Consider the following 23,647-nt stretch of genomic DNA (forward strand, 5'->3'; position numbering starts at 1 on the left):
GTGTGGACAGGTGTCTTTTATACAGGTAACGAGTTCAAACAGGTGCAGTTAATACAGGTAATGAGTGGAGAACAGGAGGGCTTCTTAAAGAAAAACTAACAGGTCTGTGAGAGCCGGAATTCTTACTGGTTGGTAGGTGATCAAATACTTATGTCATGCAATAAAATGCAAATTAATTATTTAAAATCATACAATGTGATTTTCTGGATTTTTGTTTTAGACTCCGTCTCTCACAGTTGAAGTGTACCTACGATAAAAAAAATTACAGACCTCTACATGCTTTGTAAGTGGGAAAACCTGCAAAATCGGCAGTGTATCAAATACTTGTTCTCCCCACTGTATATGCAGTATGCCTATAGATAAACTTCCCCTTGCATCTCATTTAATCTCTAGACTTTCCCCTCTTTTTCTCCATATGTGTCTCTTAGGGCTGTGCAATTAATTGAATTTCGATTTCGGCTCCCAACGATCACCAAAATAGTACAATCTAGTAAAAACGATAATTTTGCGATAATTTTGTCTTGTGTTCTGAATGACGTGCGCACGCGCACATCCGCCCCTCCCGAAGCCGTAAACTCTCTTAGCTTGAACGTTTAAATTGGTAAGACTTAAAAAGTAGTGAAAATGATAACCTTCAGTTACGATGCAATGCTGTCTCGATTGTGTAAGTGACAATTCCGTCATGTCCCGACTCCTAAACGCGAAAGTGTAGTTTCGACGCTTGCTTTGTCCAACCCATTTTGAGAGACAGAGAGAGAGAAGACGCAGCACCGCTGAACACTCACGCGGTTTGTGAAATTGCGTCTTGGAGAAAGTTTTAAAATTATTGATTTGATTTTATAATCTGTGTGGATTCATTTAGGCTACTCATACAATCTACATGCTAAAGTGAATCAATGTTTGTGGGGGAATTTCCCGCATTATAAGTGGTAGACCTGGGGGAATTATTAAAATACTCATTGAAGTATTATCTGTTATATTATTTATTTTAATAGTTCAAAAAGTACAATCAATGTTCAAATTTCGAATTTTTTTTTTTTTTAAGAATTCTTGAAAGGTGTCTTTGGTAACACTTTACAATAAGGTTCATTAATTAGCATTAGTTAACTACCTTAGTTAACATTAACTAATAATGAACAATACTTCTACAGCATTTATTAATCTTAGTTAATATTAATTTCACCATTTACTAAGATGTTATTAAAATGAAAGGTTGTATTTTTTAACATTAGTTAATGCACTGTGAACTAACATGAACAATGAACAGCTGTATTTTTATTAACTAACATTAAAAAAGATTAATAAATACTATAACAAATGTATTTCTCATTGTTAGTTAATACATTAACTAATGTTAACTAATTAACCTTATTGTAAAATGTTACCGTGTCTTTTTAATAAATGCAACACGTTCCCAAACTCATGTGAAATAATCGTGTTACATAATCGTGATTTCAATACTGACCAAAATAATCGTGATTATGATTTTTTCCATAATCGAGCAGGCCTAGAAACTCTCAGACTACATTTCATGACCATTTATAGCTCGAAAAGGACTGAAATCTGTCTCCAGGGCTTGTAACAGTCTAAACCTGTTCATGCTACATTCCCATTAAACATGGCTGACATTTGTTACCAGGTGTGACATTGCAAAAATATGTTCTAAAAAGAGTAAGTAGCAAAGACACTATTTAAAGGAGCTTTAGAGACAAATGATTGAGATGTTCTTGCTCGTACCCATCGAAGCAAACAAAAAGCATGTGTCATTCTATAGGGACAGGAGCACAGAGAGCTATAGAATGCTGATATTCCGGGTGAATATCGCAGAGGACAGCGCCAAAGAGGGAGCAGAATCACAGGGATGCAGAAGCGCTGGCATGGGCGGCAGAGAGATGAAGAGAGGCGAAGGAGACGAACGTGCTGAGCCAGAAGCGAGAGTTTGCCGTAATGGTAATGTCAATAACAAAAGCCTCCACAACCTATAACCTCTTTTAAACCTGATTGTCACCTTACCAGAGCAAGTAATGGAAACTTATAAAATTGTTACAGTAAATACTTACAATTGTTGGCTCTCTGCATACGGTTACAATATCAAAAACTGTTTAGCACTGAACTGCGAGAAGGCACAAGACAAAGTCTTTATATTAATACATACTTTTCATACATCACATATCTCAGAATCTATCATAGTTCAGAATCTATCAGGGCTTAATAAATACTGTATGTACAAACTGGAGGTTCACAGCACCTGCCAAACATGTGCAGTTCAATAAGCTGGACCTATAATTTATTAATTAGCATCTGAAAAGTTCTATTGTACTTCAACATCACTGTTTAGAACTTAATTTGATGTTTTGATGTTAACTCACCCTCATGTCATTCCATTGTATTAAGAGACATTTCTCAAAATATCTTTTTTTGTGTTTCACAAAATAAATAAAGTCATACATGTTTGGAAAGACATGACAGTGAGAGAAAATAAAGTAGAGAATCTTTCATTATTGAGTGAACTATATCTTATTTTTCTCACAGTATGAATGGGTCTGTATATATGAATGTAAACATGAAAATATATAGCTGGCTTTATATTTTAGGAAGGGGTCACTGTGATATTGTATATATTAACATACTGTAAATGTGGCTTCCATACCTATAATCAGCAGTAGACTGTTCCTTCTAAATCACATGAACATGCCATTATTTTTAGTGTGCTGAAGTGATTAAAAAGCAGTCGAACTGCACACAACACCAAAATGGTCTTGTCATCTTAATGAGGTACTTTGCATGCAGCTCGACTCATAACAACTCCGTAGAGGGATTTTACTGCCTGATCATTCCATTCCAATTCTATCGTTATGAGCCAGAATAACATGGCCAGCATGCTAGGGAACTGCTCGTAGAGGGGAAAAAACTCAAAGAAAACAGTGGATCTGGACTAGTCATGAAATTATTATCTTTGTTCAAGATTTTCCGGGAAAAAATTATTTGGAAGTTATGAACAGGACTTTGAAGAACAAACTAGAGTCTACTGTATTTTATTCATTATATGCACTACAAAAATTCCTAACCATGATGCTCTATACCCAAACGTATCTCCTTAACATTTAGCTGCACTGACATTAATATTAAAAATATGTAAGGCCCTTCTGGTCATCTCACCCCTTGGGGGAAAGGTTTTGCCCCGTCCCACACCGTGCCCCCAGATGTAGCAGCCTCACAGCAGCAGCAGAGCTCAGGTCAACAGTTAGGAAAAGAAGCAGAAAGCAAAGCATGCTGGGATGACTCACACATGGCCGTACCAGACTGAGAATGTCTGCTCAAAGCCGCCATCGTAACCAGATTCCCACGAGACGTTGGCCGAGGTCGTCGAGACCGAAACGTGGACTTTGGCGGGGGCGTGTGGGCTTGTGCCTGTGGGAAGAGGACAACTTGAGTCACACTTAATATAAACACACACTTATACACAAAAGCTAAAGTAAGGCCACACACATTTCATTTCCTAAAGCGTTGTCTGTAGAAAACCCTCGGTCAGAGCGATTAGATCACTTGTCTTAACACAAACACTTGCGCTAACACAAACAACCAGACACAGTGTGCATCATTTATCCTTTATCTCTTATTCAACAGATAACCGTTAGCTCGTAAGGATGCTTTTGAGTAAAATACTAAGACACTGAAACATTTCTACAGTATGAGTCCTCTCACAGCATATAATATCCCTCAGAGACCCGACCTACCGAAGGACTTTTATACAGAGAGCTTTTTGTAAGGAACTCACTGAATAGCTAAAAGAGAAAACCTACAATTTAGCCTAGCAGCTTCTGATCAGGGACTCAACAAAGATTATTTAACTGACAGCTTCACTGAAGCTACACAAATCCAAACAGTGTCCAATGGCACAGTGGATATGACAGGGCAGTGAGCAGCAATATACAGTAAGCTGGCAGTGTTGTTTTACAGCTGCACAGGTTGCTAATAAAAATAAACCATGGCAACATTAGCATTTGTGCTACTCACCTCAGTTAAATCTATAAAATAAGTCTGCATGTGCATACTCCATGTAAGACACTGCAGCAGCTACTGTTAATAGTAATACAAGTCATCTTTGCACCAAAACAAAGTATGTTTAAAGTGATGTGCTTCACATGAGATGACCTGTCTACTTTTTTCAAAATACATTAAACAATATGCCTTGGCAAAACAGGGTAAAACATTAACCAACAGATATAAGTATAAACAAGGTTCCCATAGTTTTTAACCAATGAATTTCCTTTTTGCTTGAGAGACTGTATAAGGATTGAGAAACTGGATAAGGATTATTTTTTCCTTATCCAGTAATAATAATAACATAACATAATAACATAATAATGTTTTTTATTATTATTTGGATTCAGACAATTCGCAAACAAGTCATGAACCCGTTGGACCAAAGCCTTGAAAGAACAATTTGCACAAAGTTTTAGTGAATAGCAGTTATTTTTGAAACTAAAAATAAAACTATTGAATTTGTTTCTTTTCTTTTTTTGGTAATTCAAAATAAATAAAATTGAAATAAAATAAAATATTAAATAAAATATATAATATATAAATATTATATAAAATCACATCATAATAAAACTAGAAAAATATATGTGGACTACATCAATTTCAATTACTTTTTTAAAAATTCCCTTTTCATGACCATGGGAACCAAAAGTCAAAAACCACAGTCGTCCAGCAAAATATAAACAAAATTATGCACCTTTAAAAAAGTAACAGGGTTGAGTCTGTATGATGTATTATGATTAAAGAACATTGCTGTATGGAAGAATGACTTTATTGCAAGTAAAGTTTGTGCATCATAAAGTTGCTCCATTTGTCTCCTACGCCTCCTACCGATTACTAGGAGGTGCGTGCTGGCAGTGATGCTCGTGGCGACATTGGAGGCGACACACTCCCACTCCCCATGGTCCTCCTTGCTGAGAGATTTGAACTGTAAGCTGCCTCTTGGTAGGACGTTGTGCTTGCTTCTGCTGGGCTTCCCTACCTTCTCCAATAAAAGAAAACAATTCTAGCAAGCGGTTCAGTTGGGTTGACAATGATACAGGATCCTCCTCAAGGATTGTTAAGGCTTACCTTTCTCCATGTAATGTTGGGGAATGGGTCTCCTTCTGCCTCACAGGGGATAACCAGCTCTCGACCAGCCTCCTGCCTGTACTCCCCTCCAGGAACCACCAGAAATTTGGGTGGGTCCTATACATCGCCAAACACCACGTTATATTGATGCAAATTGATGATGTAATTAACAAAATGTTAAAAAAAAAAAAAAAAAAAGGAAAGTGCAGCTTAAATAACTACAAGTGTTATTCTTTACCTTTAGCACCAGGGGGGCGGGAGGGGACTGTCCCATTGTACCGAGGCTATTGTAAGGCACGCAGGTGTAGGTGCCGAGAGAGTCCTCTGTCACCTCAGACACTCGAATGCTCCCATCTTCCATTTGGCTCCAGCCAGGGTACTGCAACAAAGAGAAAAGTCCCATCACACCCAGCATACACAACCAGAGCAAACCGTTTCCTGAAGCTCAAACAGAACAGCATGATGCTGATGCCCAAATTTGATTCCCAGGGAATGCACAAACTGATAGATTTTGTACACAGCCGTTCACATTTTTGTGGTCAGTAAGATCTTTAATCGCTTTTGAAAGAAGTCATTTGCTCACTAAGCCTGCATTTATTTTTAATATATTTTAAAATGTCATTTATTCTTAGCAAAGCTTCATTTTCAGCATCATTACTCTAGTCTTCAGTGTCACATGATCCTTTAGAAATCATTCTAATATGCTGATTTGCAGAAAATATTCTAAATGTCACCAATGCTAAAAAAAAAAAAAAAAAAAGCTTTGCTGCTTAATATTTTTGTGGAAACCGTGATACATCTTTTCGAGGATCCTTTGATACATAAGAAGTTCAAAAGATCAGAAGTTATTTAAAAATGAAATCTTAACATTATGAATCTCTTTACCATCACTTTTGATCAATTTAATGTGTCCTTGCTGAATTAAAGTATTATCTTCTTCTTCCTCAAAAAATAAATTAATAAATAAACTTAATAAGCCCAAACTTTTTAACTTTAGTGTATTTTGAATAGAATGTAAATTCCTTTAGATAAAAGCATCCATTGCATGCATAATTACATATACAATGTAAAAATTGCAAATTTAATAATCGCACTCGGTATAATCACAGTATGAAAATCTAAATCAATACTCTGTGAAATCATCTGAAATCAATTTGAGTGTAATGGACACACTGAATAATATCACTTATGTATGAATGTACTAAAAAGTGGAGGGAACATATTATGGACCTCATCAGCTTAGATCATGAATATTAATTAGGTGATGTAACAATTGCCTAGTCCTTGCTGAAAGGCAGGTACAGTAAGTGGGTGTTAACCATAACCAACTAGTAGACTGTTTAGTATAAAAGTCATCATTTCACAGGCTGGGTACAGCTTTTTCTTCATACTACATCAGAAACGCAACCAAAAAGTAGGGGAACAAGCTTTTAAATTTACTAAATCCCCCTTGTTATAATGGTTGCTACACCCCTGACAAGCAGTACAGCTTTTGCATTCAGTGAAATGTATGAAGTGGATTTGCTCTCAGTGCTCTTGGGATGTAACATGATAAGCCTACACATTTTCAGCTGCATGGACACTATCCTTTAAAGCCAGTTGCACTGAGGAGGAACAGACTTTGAGAATGAAAGTGATTTCCTGTTCCTTCATTAGGGTCAGTTATTCCCCACTTGGCTTTACTGAGGAAGAGTCAGTGTTCTTTGTCTGTGCGAGACTATGAGATCAATGTAACCTGTGAATGAAACCCATCTCTCACAGCTGCGAGAGATCGTTGAGGCCCATGTGACAGCATCTGTGAAAACACTGAGATCATTGTCCAGCTGGACTCACCTTCTCTATCCGCAGAGGCAGGCCATCTTTTTTCCACTTCACTGAAGTGACAGGCGGGTTGGCATCCACCGGGCAGCGGATATACCCCGGCAGTCCGATGGCCACGTAAATAACGGGCGGCATGTTTACCACACGGGCAGGGTCTACAGGACACAATGATAGTAGAAACATTAAATACAGCATAAAAGCTGTGCTGTTATAAAATTAGACATCGAGGGTTTTGTGCATTGTTAAACTGTCTGACAGATGAGATGAGTTTGTACTGGATGACTCTGAGCCATTAGTCTGAAACATTTAGCACAAATCCTCTGAATGAGTCATGAAGAAATACACTAATAAGGAACTGCTTGAAATCAGTGTTTGAGATGAGACAAAAAGATCTGAACTAGCTCTAGACTATTACTCAGCTAATCGGAGTACAGTACAGTAAGTGCCTTGGGAACAGATGGGAAAAAATTAGCTACAGCCTACATAACTGAAATACAATATTGTTTTTATATTTTCAAAAGAAATATGAGTGGTGTTTACCCATGTAAAACTCTACAAAACAGTTGACAGTTGAAAAGACATGGCTAGGATCTTGTGCAGTTTTACATAGTTGACTAAACAGGCAGCATGTACTGTAGTATAAGGCACTTTCTAAGGAAACTGGTTTAAGATAAGCTTCAAACCATAACATCATGTCTAATGATATATCAATTTCAAGCAAGCCTTAGATATAACTAAACAATGTGTGACAATGTTTATTTCACTGTAGAACTGGCGTTTAAGTAGATAGATAGATAGATAGATAGATAGATAGATAGATAGATAGATAGATAGATAGATAGATAGATAGATAGATAGATAGATAGATAGATAGATAGATAGATAGATAGATAGATAGATAGATAAATAAATATATATATTTGGAAGTTTGGGTTCAGATTTAAAAAAAAAATTAAACAAGGATGCACTAAATTAATCAAAAGTGACAGTAAAAACATTTATAATGATACAAAAATGTTATATTCATCAAATAATCGTGAAAAACTGCATCGTGGTTTTCACAAAAAAATATTAACTGTTTTTTACATTGATGATAACAATAAGAAATGTTTCTTGCATACCAAATCAGCATATTAGTATAATTTTGGAAGAATCAAGTGACACTGAAGACTGGAGTAATGATGCTGAAAAGTCAGCTTTGCCATCATGGGAATAAATTACATTTTACAATATATTGAAATAGAACAGTTATTTTGAATTGTAATAATATTTTACAATATAACTTTGTTTTTGATTAAATGAATGCAACCTTGGTGAGCATAAGCGATAAAAAAAAAATATATATCTAACCATCTCCAAACTTTTGAATGGTAGTGTAAATAAATAAACAATCCATCAGACATGGTTTTATTCTTTGAATCAACTACATATATACACAGAATTGTGTGATATCATAGGCAATGAAGGATACATATTGTATTTGCTGCCTTCAAAAACCAACCAGATGTTGTGAAAAGCCACTATTAATAGTGTTTTCACCAGTTCCCGAAAAATTTGCAAGAGGATGATTTCTGATTACTTTTTCCTTCATTATATTGTATAAACCACATCTAAAGCAAAGAGTCTCAAAAATGCTGTAAAAGAGATTCAGTCGCGTGTGACTCATAAATCACTGTCTTTCATTAGTGAAGACACCAGCCAACCGCAGCATGCTGGAGAGCGAGAGGGAGCGGCGCTCCGAAATGAACACTTTGAAGAAATCCACTGCTCCATCTTAATGCTTAGCAAAGTACCCGGGTCTATTTTTAGCACAAGTGGAGCTGGGATGGGATGGCGGGAGGAGTGGACCAGAAAGAAGTGTGGAGTTGAAAAAAGAACAGAAGAAAAGGGAGTCGTGAGGACGTGAGGACAGGATTGCTGAGGATAAGAAAAGAAAAGGAGAAGGAGGTGGGGAAAAGGAGCAGACCTGCAATGCCGTCAGCTGTCTAACGGGGCCGCCAGCGCCCACGCTAACAGCCTGCCGGAGTGTCTGCAGGTGACGTCACTGCAGAGAAGAGGGTTTCCACACAGGATGATGTCATCCCTTTACATTCCCCCCTCCCTTTTTTCACTTACTGTCAAATACACTTTCTCTGCGCCTCTGCTCGCTGCACACATGGGCGGCCAGACTATGTGCCGGTGGATGAGACGGCTTTAGAAAACAGGTGAAAATTTCTGCAGTCTGTCCCTCTCTGGGAATTCTGGTATGATGTAATCCCTTTCCGCCACTTCAACCGAGCCAAGCCTGTCCGACACAGGCTGATCTGCTTCCTCTGAGCGAGGGAATTTGAAATGTCTGTTACCTTGGATACCACAGCCAATTTGCAGTGCTAATTCCCGTCACTATTTACTGCAAATGCAACATGTTTGTGTGTTTTCCCCTGTTTTTTTTCCCAACAACGTCTAGAAAAGCCTCTACACGCCGGTTCTTTGCATCAGTCTATCGGAGTGGAGGACGTGAGCCATGACTGAGTAATCTGCTAGCTTACTGACTCAAGGTCACTGTTTCAATTCTGCTCCAGACTCCGGGGACAGAAGGCCATTCCAATCTCTCGGCTGCAAATAGAAAGCGTCAGCCTACCCAACAGCGGCAGTTGAGGCTAATGCACCCTCATGCCCATGTATTGAGATGGAATACGCTGGGAGACTAAAGTAACCCTTTTATTACAAAAGATCACCATGCAAGAAAAATGATGAAAAGGCCTAATCTGCTAGTGAAGGTTGTTACTTTATTTTCATGCTCAATCCAGTGAGGCCAATGTCACAGAAGATGAAGGAGAATTCATCCTCTATTACATCATGTATGACATTACGTAATACAATAGGCAACTGGGAATTATTGCTTCATCTACAATGATATATACAGTATCTCACAAAAGAGAGTTGTAAATATTTTATTATATCATTTCATAGGACAACACTGAAGAAATGACACTTTGCTACAATGTAAAGTAGTGAGTGTACAGCTTGCATAACAGTGTAAATTTGCTCCAAGATGACCACTGCCTTGCTAAAGAATTATTTTTTTTTAAAAAGCTAAATTTTTTTAGCGTGAGATTAACGTTCTTTTTGGCCTAGCAAACTTTGCCGTTTTTTTCACATGCTGTTGCAACAACTAGTAACGTTAGAAAAACTACAACACCACACTGGATCTAGCTAGACCGGAAACAAAACAGCCAAAAAGTAGTAGGCTAACGTTACGTTTTGAGTGGATGGCGAGCGCGAGGCGCCGAAATGGATGCCAAGATTCTGAATGGAACGTTTACTTTTAAAAAGTTGCCAAATGGTTCCATTGACAAGACCAAAGTGATCTGTGTGTTTTGTCGTTGTGAACTGAGCGATCATCGCGGCACGTCCAGTCTGAAATACCACTTGATGGCCAAGCATTCTCTGATGCGATTATTTGCTCCAAGTGAGAATGTTAGTGTGAAATTGAACACTACAGTATATGCCAATGTTGTTTTCAATAAAAAAACATTTGCACAAAGCAAGCCGATCCACTTTTCCATGTTGATAAGAGCATTAAAATATATATATATATATAGACCTCCTGATTTAAGTGCTTTTGTAAACTTATACTGAATGAAGGTATTACATATGATACGATTATTTTACTATAACAAATTCATTTTAGATGAAGCAGTAATTCCCAGTTGCCTATTGTGTAATGTCATACATAATGACCTACTTTATCTACATTGGGGTTCCAACATTTGAGATCATACTGAAAATATGGGAATAAAAGGTCTAACTCATTTACTACAAAGTGGAATGATAGTGATTACTTGGACACTAATGAAAAATTTTTTAGCAAATTTGTGACACTGACAATGTATACAACATTGTTTTAGAAGCACAAGATGCTTTGGATCATCTGAAGCTGATCATCATGTTCAACAAAACAGAAACACGTTCACTTTTGCTCTTGCTCTTAGATTTTTGAGGGGTATGATCAGCTGGATATATTGACAGGAAGTAAAAATACCAAATCGATTCTATTCTGACGGTTTCTCACCTACACTCCACAGTATATTTCAGCATCTGCTCGGAGCAATGCAGAGAGTTTTTTAGGGGCACCAGCAACGGATACATGTTTTCAGATGAAAGACAAAAATCTAATGTCTGTAAGATCTAGCGGTGTATCAGCAGATTGCTCCGCGGAATGACTCACAATGCACTGTCAGGTATGCTGATGCAGAAGGTGGGCGGCCAAGGCTGTTACTCGGGCTGCAGGTGTATCTCCCAGCATCCTCAGGTTTCACCTGGGAGATGATGAGTGAACCGTCAATCAGAATACTCACTCTGCGCTTTAGATCACTGGAGAGAGAGAAAGACACAGAGCTGATTTAACACAAGTAGTATTAATAATGATTCCCACAATTTACATTACTTACAAGTCGTTATTGCCACAAAATAAAAATACATATGCTACTGTTCAATAGTTTGGATCAGTAAGATTTATTAAAAAAAGTGACAGTAAAGACAGTTATAATGTTACAAAAGATTTCTATTTCAAATAAATGCTGTTCTCCATCAAAGAATCCTGGAAAAATCATTGTTTCTAAAAAATTAAATTATACAGTATAACTGTTTTCAGTATTATTAATAATAATTTCTTGAGCAGCAAATCAACAGAATAGAATGATTTCTGAAGGATCATGTGACACTGAAGACTGGAGAAATTATGCTGTTGAAAATACATCACCATCACATATTTTAAGATATAAACTATATTTTATTTTAAATTGTATTAATATTTCACAATATTACTGTTTTACTGTATTTTATATCAAATAAATGCTGCCTTGGTGAGTATAACTGACTTCTTTCAAAAACATTTATAAAAATCTTACTGACCTCAAACTTTTGAACGGTATTGTACTGTACATTCTTTTTGTGTTCCAGGTACTGGAACGACATGAAAGCGAGTAAATAATGATTTATTTATTTTTTGTAAACTATCCCTAAAAATATATATGCCTACGTAAATTAATTTTAAGCCAGAAAATAAAGCACAAAGCATCATGAATTACAGTCTACTCTTTCAAGAAGAACAGATGGAGTGTCCGGGGCAGAGATCAGAAAAAGAAGGAAAAAAAAAAACGCTTCAGTGGACAAAATGCCTGCGTGGCCTCTATTATTGCCTGTGCTTCCACCTGTCCTGCTGCACAGTCTCTATTAGAAAAAAAGAAAAAAAAAAACATAATATCCTTTTTCTATAGAGTGTACAGGCCACGCATGAGGGCGTCTTGAATGGCTCAGGGCACTGCTACTTATAATCAGTGCTAGTGGAGCGTATGATGACACAAGCGGCATGTCACTGGATATTCTTGTCATGGGGGAGAGAAGGAGAACAGTGAACCATGAAAACCTGAGAGGGTCTGTGGTGAGGCTACGGTTATCGTTTACCGTATATAAAAATATGGTCGTTCACTATGTTCCCTTTTCTATTCAAGGTAACACAGAGGACACACCATTTTATGTATCTGTTTCTATTACTGTTTCTTTAAACATACCCTCTGATGTTCATTCATGTTTATTTTGTGCTGTAACTAGTAGTAAAGAGAAAGAAAGAACAATGTCACTTCCGTGAGTCTCACGCTGAATGAGTGAGAGTTGGAAGCCCTGATAGTCATTCATGCTTTTACCTTAGCAACATGCTAATGCTAAAGTCGTGTAAGGAGTAGCTTCCTATTTTTAGTGTCCCCAATTAGTCACTTATAAGTTTCTATTTCAGTTGGAATTGATGGCCTTCGAAGTATTTATTAGAAGAAGGAAAAAAACACATTGGCCACAATTATTGGCACCCCTAGAAAATCTTATGAGTAAAATTTATCAAGTATTCCCAGTCATATTTACATGTTTTAGCACAACAGGGTGACCAGGAACATGAAATTATCCAGCCATGACTTCCCGTTTATAAATATGAGGAAACACAAAGGCAAAATTCCCTTGATCATCATCAATCACAATGAGTAAGACCAAAGAATATAGTTCTGATGTGCAGCAAAAGATTGTTAAGCTTCACAAAATAGAAAAAGGCTGTAAGGAAACAGCTAAACTATAGAAAATTCCCATTTTCACCAACAGGGCAATAATTAAGAGGTTTCAATCAAGTAAAGATGTTACAAATCTGCCTGGAAGTGGATGTGTGTCTGTATTGTCTTAATGTATGGTGAGAAGGATAGTTTGAGCGGCCAAAGAGTCTCAGAAAACCTAAACAAAAAAAAAAACAAAAAAAATCTAACAGCACCTAAATCACCATGTGTTGTTTGGGAGGGTCTCAAACCAAATCCTCTGCTCTTATCCAAAAACAAACTCCAGCCTATTCACTTGTCAGACATTACTAGAACTTCAATCGGGACTGGGTTCTGTGGTCAGATGAAACAACAACAACAAAAAAAGCTTTTTGGCAGCAAACCCACCAGATGGGTTTGGTGCAAACAGGGATAAAAAACACCCCATGCCCAAGGTTAAATATACTGCTGGATCTTTAATTTGGGGCCTATTTTTTGCTGGAGGTCCTGGACATCTTGTTCAGATACATGGCATCATGGATTCTATCAAATACCAAAAGATATAAAGATAAACCTGAGGACCTCTGCTAGAAAGCTTATAAGGGGCCGTGGTTGGATCTTCCATCAGGACAATGGTCAAAAAAAAAAGAAGAAAAACTCAAAATAAACACAAAACTGGTTCACTAAGCTCAAAATGAAGCTTCTGCCATGGCCATTCCAATACCCTGGCCTGAACCCAATAGTAAATGAGTGAGGTGAACTGAAGAGGAGAGTGCACCAACATGGACCTGGGAATTTGAAGGATCTGGATAAAGTCTGTATGGAGGAATGGTCTCTGATCTCTTGTCAGGTGTTCTCCAAACTCAGACATTATAGGAGAAGACTCAGAGCTTTTATCTTGGCAAAAGGAGGTTGCAAAAAGTATTGAATAAAAGGGTGACTAACTATGACTGTATATGTGTAATCCCACAAGTGTGATTAGGGACACTGAGAATGAAATTGTTATATGACTAATATTAATGTATTACTTTAAACATTTGGTCCAGCACAGGGCAAAAGAGACACGAATGAGACAATCTGAGGTGTGAGGCCTTCAAACACGTATAATGACACACGGACACAGGCACAAGTGGGAAACACATAGTATAATTTCATACTAAACTTTCTTTTTTTTTCAACTCAGAATGCTAAAACCTCACAAAACTAAGTATACCTTGTAAATTGAATTTTTTTTGCAAAACATTCAGGGCGATTCTATGGCTACGTTTACACTAGTGTATTTTTGTTTTAAAACTTCTTATTATATCTTATATCTTCTCCCCCTTCTTGTATCTGTGACTTAGTCACCCTGCGTATCCAATCATTGCGTATCCTTCCCTGATTCGTCAAGCCCCTACACTACTGAAACACTTGCTCAATGCCCGTGTAAACATTAACATGGAGATGAAACTGCAAGCTTTACTGACTTAGTTCAAGCTATTATTAGAGCAATCGGCAACTCTTTACATTTGTACGTGCATGCCCAGTGTGCATGAATGGTCACAAGCGTTTTCAGTCATGTAATGTGGACGGAGATCTTTTCTGAAACGCAGTGGAAACAGCAGTATGGGCGTGACGAGGATTGGTTTCATTTTAAAATGCTGTGTTAGAACCAAAAACGCACTAGTGTGGACATAGACTACGCTTTCAATTGTAGGAGGCCCAGAGCTACTTTTTTTTACACTGAAAACTCTTTAAAAATAAATGTATAAAATGCATCTGTTTATCAATAGATGTACACTATGGTTCAAAAGTTTGGGGAGGGTAAGATTTGTTTATTGTTTTTGAAAGAGTCTCTAACACCGTGTCTACACCGGACGTGTACGGTGCGATGTGACAAGACAATAGAACCCTTTATAATCAGTGATGTTGTTTACACTGGATGCAGAGGACTCCAAGCACTCACGATACTTCTCATAGGAAGGAAAACTGAATTTGCAACAGTCGCTTTATCGCGTCCGGCATAGACATGGTGTTATGCTCAACAAGGCTGCATTTATATGATCAAAAATACAGTTAAAACAGTAATATTGTGAGATATTATCCTATTTTTCATTTATTATCATATATATCATTAAAAATAACTTTTCTATTTGAATAAGTTTTAAAATATCATTTATCATCTATTATTTTCAAAGTTGAAAACATTAACATTTTTATGGAAAACATGATAATCTTTTTTTGAAAATGATAAGTTTCTTTGATGAAAGTTTAAAAGAACAGAATTTATTTGAAACAGAAATCTTTTGTATTATTATAACGCATTTACTGTCACATTTGATCAATTTAATGTGTCCCTGTGGAATAAAAGTATACATTTCTTTTTTCTTTAAAAAAAAAAAAAAAAAAAAATCGAACTGACCCCAAACTTTTGAATGGTGTGTTTGGATGAGTTGAAGCCCTCTAAATACAGTTTAACGACACCTACAATTACATTTCAGAACATTTCTCAACAAAAGGCCTTACAAAGTGTTTGACCAAAGCCTAAAACAGTATTACAATGCCCATAATCCCTAATGGCAAACTCACTGATGCCTCAATGATGATGACGAAACTACATGGACTGTGACAAACTCCACATGGACACAGGACAGTGGGGGTATGGTACAGTAATGAACCCGATCATAACTTTACTTCTTGAAGTAGACGTTATCTTCCTCCCAGAACCAGGTGTACGTTAGGTTGCCAGGATATGCCTCAGCATGACAAGTGAAGAATGCATCCTGGGATATGTTTACGGTTATGTTCTCTGGCGGTGAGACAATAAATGGGGGTCCTGAAATAGAAAAGAGACACATAATAAATCAACATTACATATCAGTATGCGTCACATCCTATTGGAGCATATAGCAATCTCAGTACTCTTCAAGGATAAAAACAACTAGAGCTGGAGAAAAGATTTCATATGAGTGTTTTTAATCATGTATATTTTCATTCTGTCATTTTGAATTTAACAGCTGTTAAACAATCAACACAATCCACGTGGAGTGAATCAAGTGAATATTGTATTCAGTCAATGCCTCACTTACAGTGGTGTACATACTGAATGAAGAGTTAATATACACTACCAGTCAAAAGTTTGGAATAATTATTATGATTTATGCTCACCAAGGCTGTATTAAGTTGCACAAAAATACAGTAAAAACAGTCATTTTGTGAAACATTATAAATTTAAAATAACTGCTTTCTGTTGTAATATATTTACAAATGCAACTTATTCCTGTGTTGGCAAACCAGGACCATTGCTCCAGTATTCCAGTATTCAGTGTGAATACATGATCCTTTAGATATCTTCTTTGGTCTTTGTACCAGTAAAACATCCTGCAAGTTTCATAGCTTGAAACAGCCTAATCATTATAAACAAAGCATTTATTTAATCAAGCTCCAAAAGATATTGCGGGATCTTTGACGTCACACAGCAAATATATTTGCATATGATATGACTGCCTCCAGAGCAAGACATCAATGAATAGTTATTATACATCATTATAAATCATTATTATTATACATCAGTAGGCCCCACCTACTGGCATTCAGTCACTTAACAGCTGACACAAGATGCATCAAAAGCAAATGGACCCCATTATAATCACTGACGCTGTCTACACTAGATACAGTATACAGATGTGCGTTTAGTTTCTGACATACTCCAACATGCATGAGTCTGCCGACAACACGACAAATGGAAGAGCGAAAAAACCATCCCGGATCGTGTCAGAGGATTATATGTTTGTTCGGAGCATTTTGTTTTGTAAACATGACACAGTATAATGGAGAGTTGGCAAAGAAACTTTTGGTGAAAGATGAAGCAGCCAATTTTATTGGATCTGACAGCAGCTAAATGATTTCATAATGCTTTGTCTGTAAATGATGGGGTTTTTTTTGGATAATGTTTGCCAAGTGGGAATTGATACTGTTTCCTATGGTGCAAAAAACAAGTGAACCTCAAGGAACATATTAAAATAATAAACTTTAAACTATATATAAAAAAAATAGATAAAAACATGTAAAAATATTAGAGGTACCCTCAGCTGTAACGTACATATTTGGATCAACCGTCTCATTTGAATATCATCGATTAAGATGATAAGAATTCTACTCGGTGTGAGAATCTGCAGCAGCCTACCGACAGATCTCACTGTACCGCCCACTGTGGGCATCGCTTATGTTGGCAGTGCCAGTGTAAAGAGAGGGCTCTTCTGTGGAGAAAGCCTGCAGAGATCTCCACATGAAGGCATGGACTCTACAGATGCTCTCTGTCCTGCTCTATACACACACAAACACACACCAGTACAAAAACAAACTTGAAAGGCAGCCATCGTGTCTGTAAAACCATGTTTCTTCAACTAGCAGCTTTTGTTTCAGCAGTAGAAAAAAAGTTTCTCTCCTTTTTTGTTATGTGATGGTCTTATTAAAAATGTTAATTCTTATTTTTGATACTCTTCAAATGCCTTTTATGTATACATTTGTATTGCTTTGCCCTTGCCATTCAGTCTTAAAATATGTGATAAACTGGTCTAGACCAGTACAGAAATTCATGACAGTTTCCTGAAAATGTGCTTGGTCCGGTACACACTAGAGCTTATTCTGGTAAAGAACTACCTACTTACTGATGAACAGACCACATGATCACCATGTAAAGTGATCAAAGCTTGATAGCAAATGTTGATAGCAAAATTGCGCACAATAATGTACTTGATATTAACAGCCTTAAACAATTCCATCAGTAGGGCTCAAGTATAGAAGTCAATTTCTGCCTCACTTAAAAAATATGATGAATCTGTAAATCTGTAATAATTAGAAACGTTTTTTTAATTATGACTTAGCATCTCATTATATTGAGAATATCTCTCATAATAATGACTTGGCATTTCATAATAATGGGAAACTTTCTCATTATTAATGCTTAGTATCTCATAACAATCAGAAACTTTCTCTTAATTTATTGTTATCTCATAATGAGAAACTTTCTCATGATTCATGCTTAATATCTCATAATGAGAAACTTTCTTAAAAATGTACTTAATGTCGTAACTGTCACGATTAGCCACGCACATCCTGCGTGATTACGGATTCCATTTCCCATCATGCATCTTCCTGGACTGATTACACCATACACCTGCACTGCATTGATTACACACACACCTGCACCTCATGTTCAAACACTCATTTAAGCCACACTCACACAACACTCTGGGCTAAGTCTTGTTTTGCTGCTGCAAACATTTCCAAGCGTTTTCCATGTGTTTACCTGCCTGTTGTGACCTTGTCTGTTCCTGATCTTCTGCCTGGTTCCTGTATCCTGTTTGTTTGCAGCCTGTCCTGATATCCTGCCTGTTTGTTGGCCACGATTTTGCCTGATCTTTTCTGCTGTGTTTGCTGGTGCATGACCCTTGCCTGGTGACTACTCTGTTTAATAAAGACAAGCTGCACTTGGATCTGAATGACGCCTATGCTTCGTAACAGTAACGTAGAATATAGACAAAAAAGTGAAGAAATTCCTTTGTCATTTATTAAATTAATGAAAAATTTTCTCATTATTAATGCTTTGTAGTATCTCAGAATGAGAAAGTTCTTAAAATGTACTTTGTCATAAAAAATTTCAAAAAATCTAATAAATGACATATTGCATAATAATGGAAAACTCTAATAATTAATTCCTAGTATCTCATAACAATGGGAAACCTTCTCATGATTATTGCTAAGTATCTCAAAACGATGAACAACTTTGTCATAATTAATGTTTAGTATTTTAAAACAATTGATTAATTGTTAGCATCTCATAATGAAAAACTCATGATTATTGCTTAGTATCTCAATATACTGAGAAGCTTTCTTCTTTGTCGTAAATTTTTGGGAAAAAAATCTAATAACTGACTTAATATGTAATAATCTCGTAATAATAATATCTCATAATAATAAGAAACTTTCACTTAATTAATGCTTAGTATCTCATAACAATGAGAAACTTTCTCAATGTGTACTTTGTCATAACATTTAGAAAAATCTAAACTGACTAATGTAATAGGAAACTTTCTCATGATTAATGCTTAGTATCTCATAACAATGAGAAGCTTTCTCATAATTAATGTTTAGTATTTCATGACAATGAGACACTTTTTCTTGATTAATTAGAATCTCATAATGAAAAACTCTCATGATTAATGCTTACTATCATTATAATTACAGACTTTCTTGTAAAAAAAAATGTACTTTGTTGTAAAAAAAATCGAATGACTTAATATCGCGTAATAATGAGAAACTTTCTCAAGATTAATGCCAAGTATCTCATAATAATGAGAGACTTTCTAAAGGTATAGCGGAGGATTTTCTTTTTCCGGGTGGATCATCAAGACTATTGGTCCTCCTAAGTGTCAATCATTCTGGTGATATGTTTACGTAAGGCCGTCGTACGTGCTCGTGCACACGATTCACACAATGGCGTGCGCTCAAAACACAGGTTGGGCTTCCCACTGATGCCTCAGTCGCGAAGTTTCTACTTGACAGGTAAAGTTTGGCATGCTATTTGGAGAAATCCATTTAAAATCACTGCTAGTAAAAGTTCATGTAAGCTATGATTAGCTCGTGCACACGTTTAATAGGCGTTCCCTCTCGGGAGCAGGTAGAGTGTTGCGCATGTGCATTTTTTCAAAAAGTGGAGAGGGTGGTTCTTTTCTAAAATTCGGGAAAATCCTCCGCTATACCTTTAATATGTTGTATAATTTAGAAAAAGTCTAATAATTGACTTAATATCTCTGCATAATGAGATATTCTCATATTAATAACTTACCATGCCATAATAAAGAGAAAGTTTCTTGTAATAATGAGAAAGTTTCTGTGGGGGAATGTGGGCTTCCATACTTACATTACCCCTTCATCAACACCAAATCAGTATTGATAGTGTTCCTATTATACCGAATCTCATTTAGTATTACAATCAACAGTATTCAATTATTACAATGATTCACTTTTATGTTTTTTATTTTATTCTATTTAACACTCTAGTAGTTTTATTTAAAACTGGTTTGATAAGCATTTGATGGGAGGAAAAAGAAAAAGAGTAGCATATTTTATTATTGTCTAGAAGTATGAATAAGGTGAATATAGAGGATGTCTGCAACAGAACAGATTAGCGATCCCAAAAGGAAAAAGCTTCTATGGCGGCACTATGGTGAAAAATCTCTCTGACAGTGAACCCATTACTGCTTTATACTGTACCAGACAGCTAACATATGGAGTCCAATTATCTCTGTAGCTCTGCAGCATGGGTGCCATGCAGCATGCAGCTTTGCAAGCATGACTGTACACACATACACATACACAGACACAAACACAGAAGACCGTTCAAACACAGCACAGAACTCTGACAACATGATAGTCATGTCATTCAAATAACAGCAAACAATAAAGACATGGAGTCAAGTCAGAGTTAGGGTGCTACCTTGGACGAGTAAGCGCGTGGTATGGATGGCCTCTCCCTGCTCGCTGTACGCTCGGCATGTGTACGCTCCCCTGTCCTCACGGCTGATGGAAACAAGCGTCAGGCTGCCATCACTGACCTGTGGAGGGAGGTCACAGCATCACTTACTGAGAAACAAATGAACAATCTTATAAACATAAAGAAAACAATCTCACTGACAAGTGTTGGGGGTAACGCATTACAAGTAATGCAAGTTAAGTAATCATATTACTTTTTCAAAGTATCAAGTATGCATCACATTTAAATTTACAGTAAAATATCTGAGTTACTTTTTCAAATAAGTAACGCAAATTACTTTGTTTTCCCATTAAATGACGCCGCTCCTGTCCCCATGTTGAGAGAAATCGGGAGTAAGTGCAGAGGCGTTGTGTGCACGGTGTAAACATGATAGTTATTGTAGTTCTTCTAGACTATCAGAATATTATGCAAACCTGCAATAATTAAATTTGTTAAATGATACAATTGTACTTTATGTATTTAATCTCACTTTACTATGTGTCTTTGCTGCTGACCTTCGATGATCCAATTCAACCATACCAAAAAGAAAAAATTTCTTTAGATAAACATCACATTTCTGCTTCGTTTGTTTGTTTTTATTGCTGAAGTAAGAGTGCTGAACTTTCTTCTCCTGTGTCCTATGCTTCTGCAGTCCAGAATGCCAGCACAACTAAAAGGTGTGTTTGAGCTGCACCCTCTACTGTACAGGCATGAATTTGCATTTGCTTCAGTCTGAGGCTTATTCATTTCACTTTTGGTGAGAAAGGGCCTTACATTTGCCAAAAACATAACTTTTTTAATAAAAAAACAAGCAAGAAAGCCCAGCCTAGGTGAGAAAAAGGTAACGCAAAAGTAAGTGTATTACTTTGAAATAGAAAAACATGAATGTAAAACTCAAATCCCTTTTTGCTTATTAAACAGTTCATGTGGGGTTTTTAAAGTCAACAGTAACATATTGATAATCCCGAAGTGTGAGCTACACAACTTCTCATTTTTTATCTCTGTGAAAGGTTTCACTTATTTTTCTTATATGAATACATGGGGGAACCCTGCTCAGCATCCCATGAGATCCATTTTTCCTGCAGACATACTATACCCACAGTTATGTTACTTCACATTCAAAACATGCATCATGAAAGGGGCCACTCTTACAAGTTCATATAACAACTTATAAAGAATAAAACAATTTGAGGAAAGAATTGTCTCACACACAGTACAAACAAAAATGATTTGCAGTGAAATCGCTGTGAACCGGAGACATAGAGGCAGAGACTGCGTAGGAGAGATCAAACAAACCAGGCCACTCCAACAGAGACTTAAAGATCAATGTGCATCTCTCTTTCTGTGCCCACACAAGCGTTATTTCCATTTTGCCAATGGCAGAGCAGTTCTTGCATTTATCTAATATGCTCTGGATTATTCTTGGTTAGATTGGCTGAGGTGTGGACCAAGGAGGGTTTGGAATTTTTATTAAACATTTTAGAAATTAGGATGCAAAAGCATAATTTACAGTGGGGATATACCCACCAATTTTGGCCACGGCCAGTTTTGTCCCCACCACTTTATGAAATAGCTTACAGCAGGGATGAATCTAATACAGAGGAAGCATCTACAATTGTTAGTATTTGTTTATTATTATTATTTAAACTTTTATTTATACTATTGTATACTATTTATTCACAAATAAATAAATCAGTTCACTTTCAAAGGTCAAAAGGCATTCACTTTTGAGGCGGCTGGCAGTTTCAGCAGTGGGATGGTCTACCACAGTTGAAATATGGCTCTTTTTTTCCCCAAGAATTCAATGCCATGGGCAAATTCTCTCTTACAGGCCAATACAATACAATAAAACTCCTTATTGTATTTATACATTTATTTTATATTTTATTATAGTCATTTTAAAATATTTGTGCATGAACTAATATTCATGATCTAAGCCTTCTACGTAACACTTTGAATCTTCTTACAAAGTGACACCTGGATATAATTGTGCCATTTTCATTCTTGTATGATGTTCTAACTGGACTTTTGGTTTTTAGTAAAATACTAGGCCAGTCTTCTCTGTGTCTTGTTATTATTCTGAAATGATAGTGCATATAAAACATGCAAGACATCAATCATTAATAGGTTCCTGTATGAACTCCGAAGCTCTTTCAAGCTGTGATGGTTAGATTGCCGGCTCGGTTTCACAATCATCTTTTCGAGACAAGGCCACGCTTACAAGAGGAGAGTGTTTTAGCTTGTTTTGGCATTGAATTGTGCACATGGTCTCAGAGAGTGAGCAGACAAACAGCTGAATAATGGATTTACTCTGTACAAGTGTGTGTGTTTGGTGGCAGAGGGGCAGGTAAGGGCAGGGATGCTGATACTACTGTATGCATGATTCATTGGTACATGTTATTCCAAAGGAAAAAAATAATTGTCTTAAACATTGTAATAACTTTCTCCACCTTTGAAATAACTTTCTTCTAAGCTGACATCACATAGGCAGTGTGGGTACTTAAAATAATGCAGCTTTTCTAAACTCTAATGGTTAATGCATTATTTTAATGCAGTTTAATGTAAATTAACATTAATACTAAATATAATATAGGTTATGGCAATAATATATAAAAAAAAGATTTTAGAAATAAGCATTTAAGATTGTTATATGTCATAAGGCTTAAGGGTCAAAAGGCCTTCTCAAAAATAGGTACATGCTGGTGTTTTCAGGAAAGAAACTGTTCATTCTCATTTCTTAGAATCATTTCTCAAGCCCTAAAAGTTTGTCACTAGTAATGTCCATGGTTAGTTTCGTAAACTAAAATTGAAACAACTGATTAAAAAACATTCTGAAAACTGAAATAAATGAAAAACTAAATGAAACAATTAATAATAATAACAATAATAATATAACATTAATAAAAATAAAATAATAATTATCAAAAATAAATAATAGTTTTCATAATCAATAAGCTCTTATGCCATGGTGAAAAAATCTGACATCCTATTTCAACTAATTTCATATTGTCACAGCTTGGTTGCTGCAATAATCACTCGGGGAAAAAATCCCTTAAAGGGATACTCCACCGTTTTTTCATATTAAACTATGTTATTCCCTTAACTAAGACGAGTTGATACATACCTCTCTCGTCTCAGT

General features: G+C 36.4%; 1 protein-coding gene across 8 annotated transcripts in view; it reads right to left on the reverse strand.

Annotated features, from left to right (window-relative positions):
• igsf9bb (immunoglobulin superfamily, member 9Bb) overlaps window positions 1–23,647 on the reverse strand; it is a 122,866-nt gene that overhangs the window by 32,845 nt on the left and 66,374 nt on the right. For 5 of the 8 annotated variants that reach the window (XM_079846511.1, XM_079846509.1, XM_079846507.1 and 2 more), the window contains exons 5-12: window positions 20,473–20,590; window positions 15,666–15,807; window positions 11,147–11,292; window positions 6,949–7,091; window positions 5,354–5,494; window positions 5,116–5,232; window positions 4,876–5,026; window positions 3,288–3,411 (exon numbers count right to left, since the gene is read on the reverse strand). In XM_079846511.1, coding sequence (XP_079702637.1) covers window positions 3,288–3,411; window positions 4,876–5,026; window positions 5,116–5,232; window positions 5,354–5,494; window positions 6,949–7,091; window positions 11,147–11,292; window positions 15,666–15,807; window positions 20,473–20,590 — 1,082 coding nt within the window. The remainder of the gene's footprint in view (window positions 1–3,287; window positions 3,412–4,875; window positions 5,027–5,115; window positions 5,233–5,353; window positions 5,495–6,948; window positions 7,092–11,146; window positions 11,293–15,665; window positions 15,808–20,472; window positions 20,591–23,647) is intronic. The other 3 variants (XM_079846512.1, XM_079846510.1, XM_079846508.1) reach the window with 1 other exon arrangement.

Source organism: Squalius cephalus (assembly GCF_949319135.1).
Source record: "Squalius cephalus genome assembly, chromosome: 17".
NCBI classification, from domain to species: Eukaryota; Metazoa; Chordata; class Actinopteri; order Cypriniformes; family Leuciscidae; genus Squalius; species Squalius cephalus.